This window comes from Pogona vitticeps, chromosome 2, assembly GCF_051106095.1.
Source record: "Pogona vitticeps strain Pit_001003342236 chromosome 2, PviZW2.1, whole genome shotgun sequence".
Taxonomy (NCBI): domain Eukaryota; kingdom Metazoa; phylum Chordata; class Lepidosauria; order Squamata; family Agamidae; genus Pogona; species Pogona vitticeps.
This window is the reverse complement of record NC_135784.1, coordinates 57802193-57818595: the sequence shown is the minus strand read 5'-3', so window position 1 is coordinate 57818595 and position 16403 is coordinate 57802193. Positions and strand designations below refer to the sequence as shown.

General features: G+C 42.2%; 1 protein-coding gene across 4 annotated transcripts in view; it reads left to right on the top strand.

Moving 5' to 3' along the window:
* FGD5 (FYVE, RhoGEF and PH domain containing 5) overlaps window positions 1–16403 on the top strand; it is a 162121-nt gene that overhangs the window by 71475 nt on the left and 74243 nt on the right. For all 4 annotated transcript variants that reach the window (XM_020802797.3, XM_072989496.2, XM_072989497.2 and 1 more), the window contains exon 3: window positions 8830–8959. In XM_020802797.3, coding sequence (XP_020658456.3) covers window positions 8830–8959 — 130 coding nt within the window. The remainder of the gene's footprint in view (window positions 1–8829; window positions 8960–16403) is intronic.

The window sequence follows — 16403 nt, the reverse complement described above, 5'->3', positions numbered from 1 at the left end:
AAGAGAATATTGTAAAGCCATTATTCTTTATTTTACCACCAAAACCACTGCAGTGCCCAAGAAGAAGATATTTTGGCACTTGCGTTGCTGTTGTTAAAAGGGAAATCCCAAGCAACCCTCAGACTCTTCTTCCCAAAGAAGAGAACCAAGAGATTGAATCCTTGTGACTGTGTTCCTTCAGACTGTAGGTGGCAGATTGTGTTTCTTAAAATGCACATTGCACATGCACACACAGATAAATTATAACCCTCGTGTGCCAGTTTTTTGCATTAGAGATGGGGGATTTTGTTTTCTGCTTGTGCCTCAGTGAAGTTTGTAAAATATGGAGATTTCTACCTACCTGAAATTTAAAGAACTTGGCATTTTAAAATTTAAGACTAGAATCCAATTACTAGTCCTATTTACAGCTGATGTAAATCCTCTTGTTCTGGGTCAGAAACCTCCTCCAGTATTATAGCTGTAGACTGGGCAAAATCTTATTGGCATAACTTTCTATGGCACAAGCCAGATCAAACACCAGAAGCATTTAATCCAAAGTAGTTAAAACCTCTTTATCATCCTCCTTTTAGGTTGCAAAATTCACCAGGGCTCCCTTTTATCCTGGGGATGCCTTTGGGAGCTTGAGACAGGTATATGCAAAGCTTTTGATAATAATTTAAAAATTGCTTCCAGATCACTGCTAGCAGTCCTGATCCTGCCAACAGGAATCCGGCAGTAATTTTTGGCAGTTAAAGCCTGCCCCAACTTGTTCAAAGGCTTCCAAACTTTTTTGCTAGGACAAACGGGAGCCCAAGGAAGCTTCAGAAGCTAATTATAATCATGTGCCACCAGTCAATTCTGACCTTTTCATGGTTTCCCAGAGAGAGAGAGTACACACAAGTGGTTTACCATTCCCTTCTTCTGGGGGTGCCCTGGGAATGTGCAGCTTGCCCAAGGCCACACAGGCTGGTTGTACTTGTAGGAGGCCCAGTGGGGAATCGAACTCCCAACCTCTATCTCCACAAGGGAGATAAGAAGAAAATGTTACCAGAGCCAGCCAATGACATCATCAGCTTCTGCTTTGTAACTTCACATGAACCAGCTTTTGCCCATTATTTAAAAACTGGACTGAAATCAAGGATATCTTGAGCTCCTCACAACATCAGTACTTTCGTAATTGTATTATAGAGCCAAGTCAAGATACTTTCAAGGGTGAGGCAATGGATCCAGATGGATTCCTGAATGCTCTGGGGGATTATCCGTCTGATATGGTCGGCGCTCCTGTCGAAGCTCAGGTCACCCTATGGAATAAGGAGATGACCCGGGCTGTTGACACGATTGCGCCTAAGCGCCCTCTCCCTGCTCGCCGAGCCCAGACAGCCCCTTGGTATACTTCTGAACTGTGGGCGATGAAGCGAGAGGGGAGATGGCTGGAGCGCAGGTGGAGGAAATCCTGCTGGGAGTCTGACCAAACACAACTTAGAGCCCATTATCGGGCCTATTTCGTGGCAATACGGCTGGCGAAACGGCAATATTTCTCCAGCCGTATTGCTTCCTCAGAATGTCGCCCAGCCGAGCTGTTTCGGGTGGTCCAGGATCTTCTTCAACCGGGAAATCCGGTGGAGGTCCTGGACTGCTCATCAGCTTGCTGTGATGAGTTTGCCATCCATTTTGAGGAAAAAATCGCTCAGATTCGCAGTGGGTTGGACTCCACAGTTACTGCAGAATCAGAGGATGTGTCCAGCGCACCGTGCTTAGGTCAAGTATTAATGGATGAGTTTCAATTGTTGAGACCTGAGGATGTGGACAGGGTGCTTGGATCTGTCCGTTCTACCACAACTCTGCTCGACCCTTGCCCATCCTGGCTAATTAGAAGATCAGCCAGGGGGGTTCGCACCTGGGTCCAGGAGGCCGTGAATGCCTCTTTGAGAGAGGGAGTGGTCCCTACCACCTTGAAAGAGGCGGTAATTCGATCACTCCTTAAAAAGCCAAACCTGGACCCAAGGCTGGTGGCTAACTACCGACCAGTACCGAACCTCCCTTATTTGGGCAAAGTGTTGGAGCGGGTTGTGGCTGGGCAACTCCAGGCACTGCTGGATGAAACGGATTTTCTGGATCCATTTCAATCGGGCTTCAGGCTGGGTTTTGGTACAGAGACTGCCCTGGTCGCCCTGTATGATGACCTTTGCCGGGAGAGAGACAGGGGGAGTGTGACCCTGTTGATACTCCTGGACCTCTCAGCGGCTTTTGACACCATCGACCATGGTGTCCTTCTGTATAGGCTGGCTGGGTTGGGCGTTGGGGGCACTGTTTTATGGTGGTTCTGCTCCTTCCTGGCTGACCGTGTCCAGAGGGTGGTGCTGGGGGACAGTTGCTCTGCCCCATGGCATTCATGTCATGGGGTTCCTCAGGGATCGATACTGTCCCCCATGCTGTTTAACATCTACATGAAACCGCTGGGAGAGGTCATCAGGAGGTTTGGGCTGAGGAGTCAGCAATATGCTGACGACACTCAGCTCTACCTCTCGTTTTCCACCAATCCAGGTGAGGCGGTTTCTGTGCTGAACTCGTGTCTGGACCTGATAATGGACTGGATGAGGGTTAATAAATTGAAACTCAATCCAGACAAGACGGAAGTGCTGTTAGTGGATGCTTCGCCAGACAGGCTGGAGGGCCATTTCCCTGCCCTGAATGGGGTTACACTTCCCCTAAGGGATAGGGTCCGCAGCTTGGGGGTGCTCCTGGACCCCAGTCTAACACTGGAAGCCCAGGTGGACTCGGTGGCCAGGGGCGCCTTCCTCCAGCTGCGGAAACTATACCAGCTATGGCCCTACCTGGACGAGCGGAGTCTCATGACAGTTACACATGCACTGGTAACATCCCGTATAGATTACTGCAATGCGCTTTACGTGGGGCTGCCTTTGAAGACGGTCCGGCGACTGCAACTGGTTCAGAATCGAGCGGGGTGGCTGGTGAGTGGTGTGGCTGCCAGGGAACATATCAAGCCGATTCTGTACAAGTTACATTGGCTACCAGTTGCTGCCCGGGCCCAATTCAAAGTGCTTGTTTTGACATATAAAGCCCTAAATAGCTTGGGCCCTGGATACCTGAAGGACTGCCTCCTTCCATATGAACCTACCCAGCAGCTAAGATCTAGCCAGGGGGCCCTTTTGAAAGAGCCGTCCCTCAAGGAGGTAAGAGGGACGGCTTGCAGACAAAGGGCCTTTTCGGCAGCTGCCCCCAGACTATGGAATGCCCTCCCGACTGAGATTCGTCTGGTGCCGACACTGATGACATTTCAGCGCCAGGTCAAAACCTTCCTGTTCCAGAAGGCTTTTAACTGAAATAATATTAGCTGTGGGTCTGATGGTAATTTGATATATATATTTTAATTGTATTTTAATTGTACATATCTTTATTGTATTTTAAATGCTGTAAGCTGCCCAGAGACCTTTGGGTAGTGTGGGCGGCATATAAATTAAATAAATAAATAAATAAATAAAATAAGGCAGCAAATGGTTTCTAGTCCTTGACCCTGAGTCAAGCTGGACAATACACAAGGTCAACCAAGTTATTTTGGCCCATGAGGAAGAAAAGCTCATAAATACATCTCCCCATCCAGTAAATCATAATGGCTGGAATCTTGTTGTGCAGTTACACAAAAGGCGTAACTTTTTGAGAGGAATTGCCATAATTTAAGAAATCTCCATAGACATTACCTGTCACATGTTGGGTTGCATGGCTCAGGATGCAAGTGATAATGCCTATGGAGATTTCTTAATTTATGGTAATTCTTCTCTACATGTTACAGCTTTTGTATAACAGCAAAACAGGATTTTAACCAATAGTTATAAATTAAATACTTAAACAGATTGTCAGCTTTTTATAACACTTAAAATCTGCTGCCACCATTTTCTGTTTCACCTCTCAAACTCTGTTAGGACCCAGATTGAAGAAATAATGAATTCTAAGTTACAAAGTTTCCAGTAAGGAGTTACAATTTTTGTCAGATTGGTGTAACAAAGTTATTTTTCAGATATAATGTCATGAGTGGAGATGATGCAAAATGGGTTCTCTCTCTCTCTTGTGAAATGGGTAGTTTTATAGTTATTATCTAGTTTGTTTTAAAACATTTTAGAAGAGTTTCAGCAACACGCACAACATTTTACATGATTCTCTTAGCAGTTCTAAGTCCCCACCCAAAAATGAAATTAAAAAAAAAACAATGAACAAGTAATGAGTAAATCACTGAGCAGTATAAAGAGCAAAATGATGGTGGTGGTGATGATTATGATAATGACTTGGTTTTTGAGGTGGAGACTTGAACAAATTATAGAGAATGGAATCATTTTTTCCCAAAGGAATTTTTTGAGCTCTGCTAGGTCTTGGCTGCATCTAACTAGTTGCGTTCTTCAACCCATGAGTATTCCTAGCCTGTTGCTCTTTTGGGAGAATGGGTTTTTTTGCTTAAGTTTGTTGTAATGTAAAGAATAATAGCTTTCCAACCTGGGAAAGCAATTGCCCATCATAAATAATCATGGGTGAAGATGAATGCTCACACAGGGTATGCATTTGCAGTCATATACTTTGTGTGCACTGAATATCGATGCCATGCAATATCATATCTCATTCTAGGACCATCGAGAGAGATGGTCTTCCTAAATCACTTGTCATTTTAAAAATGTATTGACAGAATTAATGTGATATATGTACACTTCATTATTATCCCTTAGGAAAGTAGAAAATACTAGATTTCCTTTCTTTCGGGGAACTTTTTTGGCCTGGCTCTTAGGAGATTTTTTTTTCTCACTGGTTTGAGAATTTCAAAATATTTGATACTGTCTTTAAAGTGCATATGTGCCACTACACTTATTCTCCAACACATTTTTTGTTTGGACTTGTATTTACTACTATACAGCCTAGAGATTGCTCGCTGTACATCCCAATCTCAGCATTAATAATAATTAATATACAGAAAGAAAGGGCATGACATGCATTTTGGAGCACAGAAAACTGCTTTATAATGGTTCCATCTAGCTCTATCTTGTCTGCAATAACCTTCCCCATCTTGCTGCCTTTCAACTATTGCAGAGTTTTGAATTTCTGGCCAGATTCCTCTAGGTGCACAGCAGAAGTACAGGTATTCACACAGCAGAATTAGCTTGAAGTTCCTTAGTTTAATCCACACTTTTCCTCATTAACTGGCACTTACAGTCTCAGTTACTCACTTTGCGATATTAATAATAGAAAGAATATAACATGTGGTTTAGGTATCTGGCTGCAGAGTCAGAGGTTAAGAGTTAATTCCCCCACTGTGCCTCCTTGACAGGGGCTGGACTTGATAACCCATATGGTCCCCGCCAGGGCCGGATGTGATCCATCAGGTTCCCCTTTCCGTCTGGAGCTTCTTTTGCTTAAGTTTTCAATTAGTGATTGGAGATAAGAGGCTATGTCAAGCTACTGCATGGACCAGAGCTCTGGTTTACAGACCATGAATTTGTTCATGGAGCTGGGCTGTGATTTGCAGCAAGGAAGCTATTAGGAGCCCCAAAAATGTCTTGTATTGGGTCAGACCATTGGTTGAACTACCCCAGTTTTATTAATTCTAATTGGTACTTATTTTCCAATGTTGCAGGAAGAATTCTTTCCTAGCCCTGACTGGAAGCCACAGAACTGTGTTTGACTTTGTATACTTGATAGGAAATTGATTACATCTGATTCTGCTTGCTTTGTGATAGCCCCTCCCTGCACTTTTAGCTCTGTCCTCTGCTGGAATTTGCCCTTTCTGAGACCCTTTACAAATTTGGTCCCCAAGCTGAAAATGAATCTCCACAAACCCTGCTCTACTGGCAGAAGCTGCCCAGAATTTCAGATAAAATTCTGCCTGGACAAGGTCCTAGAGATTCAGTATGGGCATCACCCGATGGGTATGTTAGCTTGTCTGCAAGATATTACAGTCCTCCAAGTGTAGAGAAGTCTTTGGTTTAACTGCTCTGTCCATTTGATTGTAATCTTTTTGATAAAGTCATAAATCTGATGGAATATTGAGTATCAGTATGAGGAAAAGACATCATCTTACATTCTATCTTTGAATACCATCCTGATCCCTAACATTGTATTCAAAGGTGAGAAGGAAAAATGCAAGATCAATTATAATGTTAAGACTGAGCCACTGAAATGAGAACTGTGCATATTCAGGCGATATTCTCTGCATTTCAGTTGGTATGCTTAGCTCAGCCATTCCACCCACTTTTAAGGGCGAAAGCTTGCTAAATAGTGTGTAAACTGACTGGGGTCCAAACCCTCCAATTAGACAAAGTGAGGAGGCTGCCTCAGGTGACAGTTATTGGGTGTTGCAGGGTACCCAGTAACAGCATCCCACTAAGCATTCCCTCTGTTGGAGGAAACCTCTCTGCTCCAAACAGTCTACCCCATGCTCCTTATGCCCTCAGGTATGGTTGAGGATGCGATGCTATCTCATCAACATGTTGAAGAAAGATTCCACTACCAGTCTGATTGGCTTCTGTAGGTCAAATGAGGGAGGGGTGCCTTATCCTCAGTCAGAAAAAAGTTTTTGTAAGAACACCTGAATGGGATATCTGAAGTAAGGCTTCTAGGATCAGAAAAATGTTTGTTGTTGTTGTTGTTGTTGTTGTTGTTGTTGTTGTTGTTGTTGTTGTTGTTGTTGTTGTTGTTGTTGGGTGGAGCGAGGAGCTGCACAAATGCTGCTAAGGCCACATTGGATTGCTGTGGAGTTTGTAGTAGTAATTTACCTGGCAGCATCTCTGGAACATTTTACCAAGTAGGCCTCTTTTACCAGAATACACAATAAGAAACTTGGCCAACTCATGTGCAAAGTTGTAACTTAGGGTCAAATGATTGGGAACCATCAGATGTGAGCGATAGGTCCCAGCCTATGCATGCGAGCACCCAATAAAGTGAAAGACAGTTTCTCTATTCTTCAACCTGGGGTGATTTGCTGAATTAAAGTCTACAAATCTCTAATAGCATGTAAAAAAGACAACCCTAAAGGTGATGAGTTGCCTATTGTAGAGATTAGTGGAATCATAATGGGTTGCATTTACATACTTGCCTGTGGTGCTTTCTGTGAAAATGTGGCACAAGTTTCTTCCCTAAGCAGTTGAGGTTCATTTTAAAACCATTATGGTCTCATCATGTACAGAATACATTATTAACAATTGTTATGAGCTATTACCAGAGGTATTGTATGATTAGACTAGGGCCTGCTTGGAATATGATAAAAAAATTAGAATGATGCACTTTGAAGGCCATCTTTCACATCTATATGAAGTTTTAAAAAAGTATTCGTGAAGGCTTTCACGGCTGGGATCTACTGGTTGTTGTGGGTTTTTCGGGCTCTTTGGCCATGTTCTGAAGGTTGTTCTTCCTAACATTTCACCAGTCTCTGTGGCCGGCATCTTCAGAGGACAGTACGCTGTGCTCTGATTTGTGACCTGGTTGGCACCTGGTTAGCAAGTAACCCTTCCTCCAGTCACAGATCCTTGGAATCAATTTCCCAATCAAACAGTTCGCCCACACCCCCAGCAACAACAGGGTTTATTAAAACTTCAGATGGGAGAGCAACAGTCAACAACAGTCAGCTAATAGTCTGCCTTTGGTGTACAGTATGATGTAAAGTGTAAGTTGACTTCACTCGCTCCAAGCCACTCTTGTTTCTTCCACTCCCCCAAGTTGATTTCACTAGGGGATGAGGGTCCAATGTCTTCTTCAATGGTGGGTGCCACATTCCTCCAGAGTTTGAGTCCTACAAAAGCCTATAGGCCCACCATGAGGGCAGGGCATGTGACATATTTGCAGCTCCGCCACAAGGTGCTGAGAACCTTTTGGCTGTTGTCCCCGGAGGCAGCGGAGATGGCCTTTTTGGTGCTGTCACCTCCAACACCAGTTTTATTTTATTTATTTATCTAGTCATTGACTACTCTGGGCAGCTAACAGCAAGTAAAATAAAACCATTTAAAATGTATCAGCAATATATAGCAACAATAATCAATTATTCAAGATGGAGAGTTGACTCTCCTTTGGTTCCCTGAGAGATATGAGGGCCTTGTCTTCGATGTACTGTATCTTACTTCAGTAATGAGGAAAAGGTCAACGAAGATATTCATGTTTGGCTCCTTCACCTTTAGGGAATCTCAATTCAACCAGTTCCTTGGTCCAGGAATCTTCTTTCACAATATAACCCCACTCTCTGGGGGGTTCTGGTTGCTCTGCCTTGACTTCCTTAGCCTGTAAGGAATCCCCTAATAGCAAGTGGAAAATCTGGCAATGCTTACCCGTTTTTTTCAGCAGGGTGAGCTGGTCTCTCATGGTATGCCCTTTCACTGAGGATGAGAAAATAATGAATGTGTGTTGAATCCTTAGTTTATGATGCTTTTCCTTTGGCATTCTCTGTTGTTGTCCTTTCCTATGTGGGTTCTGCTTGATGACGTAAGACTTCTGATCTGCACAACTGCAAAGGGATGGCACAGGAATGAGTAGGACCTTCCATGGCTGTGGAAAGATCCTACTGAAGCAGCCTCATGAGATTCACAAGCTTTCTAGTGATTATTATCATTTATGGTTATCATCATGGTTTAAATTTATAAGTTTCCCTGTGTCACAAGTTTTTAAAATGGTGAGAGAGGGAAGTTGCAGCTTGTAGGCTACATACACACACACCTGGGTCATTTTTGCGGTCTCCAAGGCAACATTTCAGCTTCCTTTCACAGTGATGCTGAAGACCATAATCTGCAGCTTGCCATTCTAACTTGTCCTTCTGCTGTTCATTTCCAGTGTTTCCAAAGCAAAACTTCTTTCTTCTGTTCACAGTGCCTACACAGAGCCTTACAAAGTGTGCCCCATCTCTGTGATTCCCATTGAAGATGTCACCTCTGATGAGGAACAGAAAAGCTCTGGAGATGACGATAGTAACCAGGGAGAGACCCACCTCATCCATAAGGTAAAAGATCAGAGCTTTTCATTTTAAAGACACAATGTGAGATAAATCAAATAGATTGAGGGTGGCACCTGAGTTCACTTCTGCCATATATATTTTTTTCTCCTGGATACTACCAAATAGGGTGTATTTATTGCTTAGATGGGAGGGGCATCAAAAAAGAAGGGTTTAATGGGAAAATATTCTGTAAGATGCTTCACACATTTAATATTAAATTGGGATGCTGGTAAAGTTTAGGTATTATCATCATCATCATCATCATCATCATTTTAGATGTTCCTCACTGGCTCTTTGAACTCTTTTAAGAATTTCTAGTCAAAGTTTGCATAATCTGATTTTTTAAAAAAATGTACTGTGTCACAAAGAAGCATTGAGAAAACTGGCAGTACATCACCAATGTTATAATACTTGCCAAATGTATTGTGGGGACTCCTTCTGGTTTCATCCTAATCCATCTCCTCTGTGTTCTGTGAGCACTTCAGCTTCTTTATACTTTTCTGAGCCCCTGTTGGGGTCTTCTATTTTTATTTTTTATTTTTTTGCAGGTAGTATCATTCTGATTTAGATCAGTTCCAGCACATGTGATCGTTGGAACCAATCTAAACAAAGTTTACCAATTTGAATTTGTCAATAACCCGAAATATCCAGGATATTTGCAAATTAAATACTTTAATACTTCCTGTGTTCCACATCTTTGGCTTCACCTGCATGTAGTTTCTTGACTGGCCCTTTAAGAGAAGTTAAAGAAAAGATTTGAAAAAAACCTTTTTTACAACTGATGCAGTGTATCAGTGATAGTCCACTACACAGTTTTAAAAAAATCACTTCTCTGCCCCCTCCCCCGTGGAGAAGCAAAGGAAATGATTAATTTGCCAATATCCTGAAGTGGCTTGCTTATTGGCAAATTCAAACTGGAAGTCTTGTTTTGGATGCAGGAACAATTTCCATGTGAACTGTAGGGCTTGATTAGATCACTTTAATCAAGCCCAGCTATTCCAAAATATCCCAGACTAGCTTGCTCCCTGCCTTTAATATAGCCACACCCATAGGTAGGTTTGGATGCTGAAAATAGTATGAGGGATTTGGAAATGAGCTAATCACTGGGCTGGTCTAGGAGCCACACCGAGGGTTGTTGTTTTTTTCTTTTTCTTTTAGAATGTTTTGTTTGCTGATCTATGGCTTCCATCTCTCAGGGGAAAATAAGACTGAATAAAGGCATGAGATCATGTAGCAGATAAGATCTATGGTTTTATCTGCAAAGTGTCCTTTCTTTCTTTCCTTCTTTATTTATTTTTTAAACTGATTTGTAAAGGTTTGTTATCTGCTTCTGCTGAGGACAGGGAGATTTTCTAAGGCAAAAGATTCCTTGCTTTTCAGTTTTGTTGTCCAGATGTTATTACTTGATTTAAAAGCATAGCAGTTTCTGGGCTAGATCCAATTGTTAGTTCCAGATGCAATGAACCCACTGAATGAATGGGGCATGCTAAGTTTTAATTGACCTCTATTAATTAAATTAGTGTACTTTATTTGGATAGATACCCGGTGTGGTGTACTGGATTAAGTGATGGTCTAGAAACCAGGAGCCTGGACTTAAAAATCCTAATTTGGTAATGGAAACTCATGGAGGATGCACTTTTTAGATATCTCATTTACCTTGAAAACCCTATTAGGGTCACTATAAGTCAGGTCTCACTACATAACATACATGTCTTTAGTTGGGGCTAACAGTTGGATTTAGCCTTCTGATTATACCATCCTAGGTATGGTCTCTTTGCACATGTGATGATGCTGTTTGGCTCTTTCCTACATTTTTCCATTTATTTTGTCATTTCTTCATCAGACTTGTGCATTGAGGATACATATTGAACATTTTAAAGCCATATTCAACTACCATCCACTTGAAAATATCCAAATAGAGCATATTTTCTAACAACATAGTCTCACCTGATCTGTGGTCTGCTGAGCGAACCCCCCCGACTGTTTTGAAACAAAACTGTACCCTCAGGTGATTCTGTCTTTGGGGAAACAGTGACCATAACAGGAGTGGGCAAAGTATAGCACTCTAAAAGTTGCTGGGCTGTATTGTTGGCTGTCACATTGCTGCTCACCATCGGCTGGCTATACCGTTGCTCGCCATTGGCTGTACCATTGTTCACAATTGGCTATGTTAGCTAAGACTGCTGGGAAGGACAGTCCAACGATATCTGGAAAGTTGCAAGTTGTCCAGCTCAAAATATTATCGTTGGTCTTCTACATTTAACTCCATATGGAAGAAATATTTGATCAATGGACATAATTTTGACCTAAAGCATGCCACAGGTAGGGAGAAAGATTAAGCCCCTCCTTAAATGCCATGGCGCCCATTGCTCTCTCAGCTGCCTGAAACTGCATTTCATGTCATAAAAAAAAGAAATGATGATGATGAAAGAACTTGCCATTGATCTCTCATGTAATATGTGCATCGAATTTCACAATATTTTTCTCAATCCAGAAATTATGCTGTACTTTGACCCTTTTTCATTTAAAATTAAAGTTAGAGGGTTTGTTTATCTTGGTTAATTGTACATTTGAAACCATTTTAAAAAACCTGGCAGTTGATGTTGGGTTAAAGAACTCCCAGCTAAAGATGTAATTTTTCTAACCTCTGTAATACTCCTCAGAAATTGAGGTGCCCTTCACATAGTTGCTCGTTCTTCTCTGTCCTTTCCTTGTGCATATCTTGTATATTTTTTTGATTGCTCTGTGCAAAGGTGACCTTGGTTTTTCAAGCTTTGTTCAACAACAAGAACAAAAATGCTTACTGGAAGAAAACGTCAAGTAGAGCACAAAAAGGTTTCCTGTTCCCTGAAATCCTCATTAAATTCCAATTACAGTCTGGGCTAAGTAGGGGGCTTTGCAGGAGTATTTCCTCATCATTTCAGGAAGCAAAGAAAGACGCAGATGTAGGCAGCAGCCTTCTCTCCTGCTTTCATTCCTTGGCACAAAGGAACACCAAACCACTGAGCTTTGTTTTGTCAGATATACTGTGTTCTTGCCCTCTCTTGTCCCAGAACCTCCCCGTGAGGTAGTTGTATGTGGATTTGAACCTGGATCTTCCAAGTCCTAATTCAAATATCTGTCAATTATTGTACACTGAGGCCAGGCTCTACCATTCATGGTGAAATAGGAGCAGGGAAGCTGCCACAACACAACCTCTATGGTTTCCTTACATGCCATCAAAAGAAGATGCTCTGTTTCACATGGCTCCTTTTAGTGCCAACTATACAATCTGGCTTTGTCGGTGAGAGCAGAGATGAGACTTCTTATTTCAGAGCAACAGAATTCTTAACTTATTTACATTTCTTCCCCCCCCCCCGGTTGTGAACGTGCTCTGCCTCGCATATGAGAACTTCTCCTGCAAAGTTCTGCCTCTGTCTTTGCCACATTCAAATAAAGTGTGTGTCCTTGCCATGTCTTTGAAAGAAATTAGGACAACACTAAACATTGTAGGGTGAATAGTTTATTGCACCGAATTCAACAGTAATGCAATTTAAGCATCAGTTGCTTCTTCAAATGAATGCAAATAGGAAATAAAATTATTTTAAAAACCACTTGGTTACTTCTCCTGAAACGAGTCCCTCCTTCTACGGAAGCCCAGAGTCATGTCAGTAACTCTCACTTGTAGAGGCTGAAATGAATTCTGTGATTCTCTGTAACTAGATTGTGTCATACAGTAGGTGCATATACGTGTTATAGAATCTGCTATCCTTGACATGCAGGAATGCATTGGAGGTTTTCTTCTTCTTCTAAGGCCAATCTTTCTCTAATACATAGTAAAACATGTTCATGAGCTAAGGAGAGGTGATGATCAGATAAGATGCTGAGAGAACCCAGAACAAAAGCCAGCAAATTTAGAGAATTGTGATTTTTTTTCTTTCATTTGACCCCTCTCAGAATAGATAAAATCCAAAGTCCAAAATCCACACTTTTTTAAATCAACTGTAAATGCACAAAATATACAACATTTTCAGCAATACAAGATATATAGTAAATTTTTTAAAATGTAGCACCTTACAAAGGACCTGTGTGTTTTGTACACAGCTGATCCAGCTGCATATCACTGTTCCCTTTATACTTGCAGAGAAGAGGCATTATGTGTCCATAAGGTCCCCTCCTCAGAGGTCATGTGATAGCTGCATAACTAACTCATCAAGCCTTTATTTATTTTATTTATTTATTTATTGTATTTATACCCTCCCAGTTGGAGGCAGGCAGTACAGCATAGCGTGTCCCAATTTGAATAGACATTTGCTCAGCAGGCCAAAACCAGCAAAATCAGGGAGCTGGACAGGGGACGGATTGTATTTGTCTTCAGTGTGGAAGGGATTGTCACTCTCAAATTGGCCTTCTCAGCCACACTAGACGCTGTTCCGTCCTCCATACAGAGCATGTTACCACAGTCTCTCAAGACTGAAGGATGCCTACACACATATCTATATTAGAGATGGGGACGAATATTAAAATGGATCAGGTTTTTTTATGAAAATAGCCGATTTGTTAAATATTTGTCAATCCGTATTCATCAGATTTTAAGTCCCCCACAGTCTACCCCCATCCCCTTCGTTCTCCCTACCTTACCCCCCCCACCCCTGCCAACACCCCCTTACAGTAATTGCTGCCGCCAGGGTCTCCATCCAGCCTCCACAGCCACGGCGTGTAAAAAGGGAGAGTGGCTGCCCTTTGCAAAGATGGCGGCTGAGGCTTCATTTAGGGTAGGGAAGCTGCAGCTGCCATCTCTGCAAAGGGCAGCCTGGATTCCCTTAGCCTCCCTTAAGGTGGCACGGTGGTGGTGGGGTGGCAGCAGGGTTTGGTGGTGGCAGTGAGGGGGCATTTTTTTAAAAAAAAGAACTCCCCATGAATTGATGAATAACTTTGTTATTCATCGCTTCATGGGGGCAACTTTGTGCTTGAAGTTGAAGTGGGACGACTCGCCAAAATGGGGAGTCGTCCCCATGTCTAATCTATACACATCTTTGACTTTTCTTGAAATGGTCCCCATTAGAGACGGGGGTATTCGTATACAAATATAAATACCCCCACACAGGTGGCAATAACGAGGGCCCAGCCGCATGGTGCTGGACAGTCCATTCATAATTCCGCCCCTGCTGCAAGCTCTGGGATCCTTCCTATCATTTCGGAGCTTGCGATCTGTGAGCCACTCTTCAACCTGGCAGAGAGGCTGGTCGTCCCGCCTCCTCCCAGGAGTGGTGAGCCGATTGTGAGCTCTAGAGTGATAGGAAGGATGCCGGAGCTCATGGCAGTGGCAGAATTGTGAGTGGACCGTCCAGCTCTATGGGGCTGGACCCTCATTATCGCCACCTCTGTCGAGGGATTCGTATACGAATACGAATACGCCCATCTCTAGTCTTCATCTATGAAGAAAGCAGAGCTACACGAATCAGCAAAAATGGTTGCCTCACCATATTTGGAAGAAAACAGGGCAGCTGAAAATTGTAGGTGGAAAGTAAAAATATTTTCACCTTAACAAATAAACTGGATTAATGTGGCATCAGCAATAATGCCAATGTTTTTTAAAAAAACCTCAGGAATACAGATGTTTAAAGGTCATAATAGAAGCAATCAAGCGTGATTTTGGGTTTATACAAAGTCGTTTGCAGCTGCAGTGTAGTCTTGCCTGCCATTTAGTCTGGATGTGGAAGGAATAACAGAGTAACATTCATTACACTTAACTGCTGCCTAGGGTTTCAGTACAAAAGTTAATGTGATATGTGGAACCCAGAATGGCACACATTCACCCTCATATGTCTACTCTGCTTGATTCTTCTCCAAGGGGAATCTCTGTTTATATTACGGGTAAAAGAAGGAGGGGAGAGTAAGATACTTGCTCATGAATCACTACATGCTGGTTGCATAGAGTAATAAAGATACAAATAGTTTGGGGAGGTAGCTACCACCTACAAGTACAAACCATTTCTTTTCACACTGAGGGGCCCTATAGACAGCAGTTTAGGCGCTGGAGCACCCAAGACTGTTCTCAAATGGGCCCATTCTGTTTAGATTTCATTACAGCTATGTAATGTAATTTACATATCTCACATATACACCTGGAAAACAATGCGCTTTGTTAATCCAAGGCCTCAGCAGAACTGTTCTGTTTCAACCAAAGGTTGGATCGAGTCCAAGTTCAGGTCAATGCCTGCATCTTCGTGCCTGTCAGGTCCACAGGGTGCGACCAGATGGAGAAATAGCTCGCGTTTTGCAACATGGACCAACATAAGCTATTTTTCATCAGTCAGATGACATACAGGAGATTGCCAACACGCCTGATCCTGCTCTGTGTCCAGGCTGGACCTCCAACCACAGGGCTACTCTTTTTTTTGGAGCCAGGCTTGAGTGATTCCTGTATGCATGGAAGGGCTGCTTTAAGAGCAATCAGACATAACGCTTTATTGCCATCTGATCACACCCTCAGTCTCTATTGGGAAGAGTATAACTAGATTGGGGCATATCACTTTGGGGCAGAATTTGAACTTGGGGGTGGGGAAGCATCGTTTACTTGTACAGCATGTATTTTCAATGCAGAAGATCTCAGGTTCACATGGCGACGCATACAGAGCAGCCTTATGCCAGGTCACTCGGGGACAGCCCTACCAATAGTCAAAGCATGGTAAATTAGGGACAAACAAATACAATACTATGCCAAAGCCACCCATGTCTCAGTAATATTTGGATAAAGCTCTGAGGCCCAGTTCAACCTTTCCTATTGGAAAAAGAAAAGAAACAAATTCTACTGTATTGCAAAAAAATATTTTTATGCATTTTTCAAAATGTAGTTGTAGAAGGGATAGCCATGTTAGCCTGCACAAGCATTATAACTAAAAGCAAAACAGAAATAAAAAGTTAAAAAAGGACAAGGATAGATAGATAGATAGATAGATAGATAGATAGATAGATAGATAGATAGATAGATAGATAGATAGATAGATAGATAGATAGATAGATAGATAGATAGATAGATAGATAGATAGATGGATAGATAGATGGATGGATGGATGGATGGATGGATGGATGGATGGATGGATGGATGGATGGATGGATGGATGGATGGATGGATGGATGGATGGATGGATGGATGGATGGATGGATGGATGGATGGATGGATGGATGGATGGATGGATAGATAGATAGATAGATAGATAGATAGATAGATAGATAGATAGATAGATAGATAGATAGATAGATAGATAGATAGATAGATAGATAGATAGATAGATAGATAGATAGATAGATCTCAATATTTCCAGTCAAATATTGAGGTCACCATATATATATGTGAGCTGTCTGATGAAGTGGACTTGTCCACTAAAGCTGACATTAAATATACAGTATGTACTGTATAAGTTAGTCTTTATGGTGTGACCATGTTTTTGCCTTTTTTACTATTTCT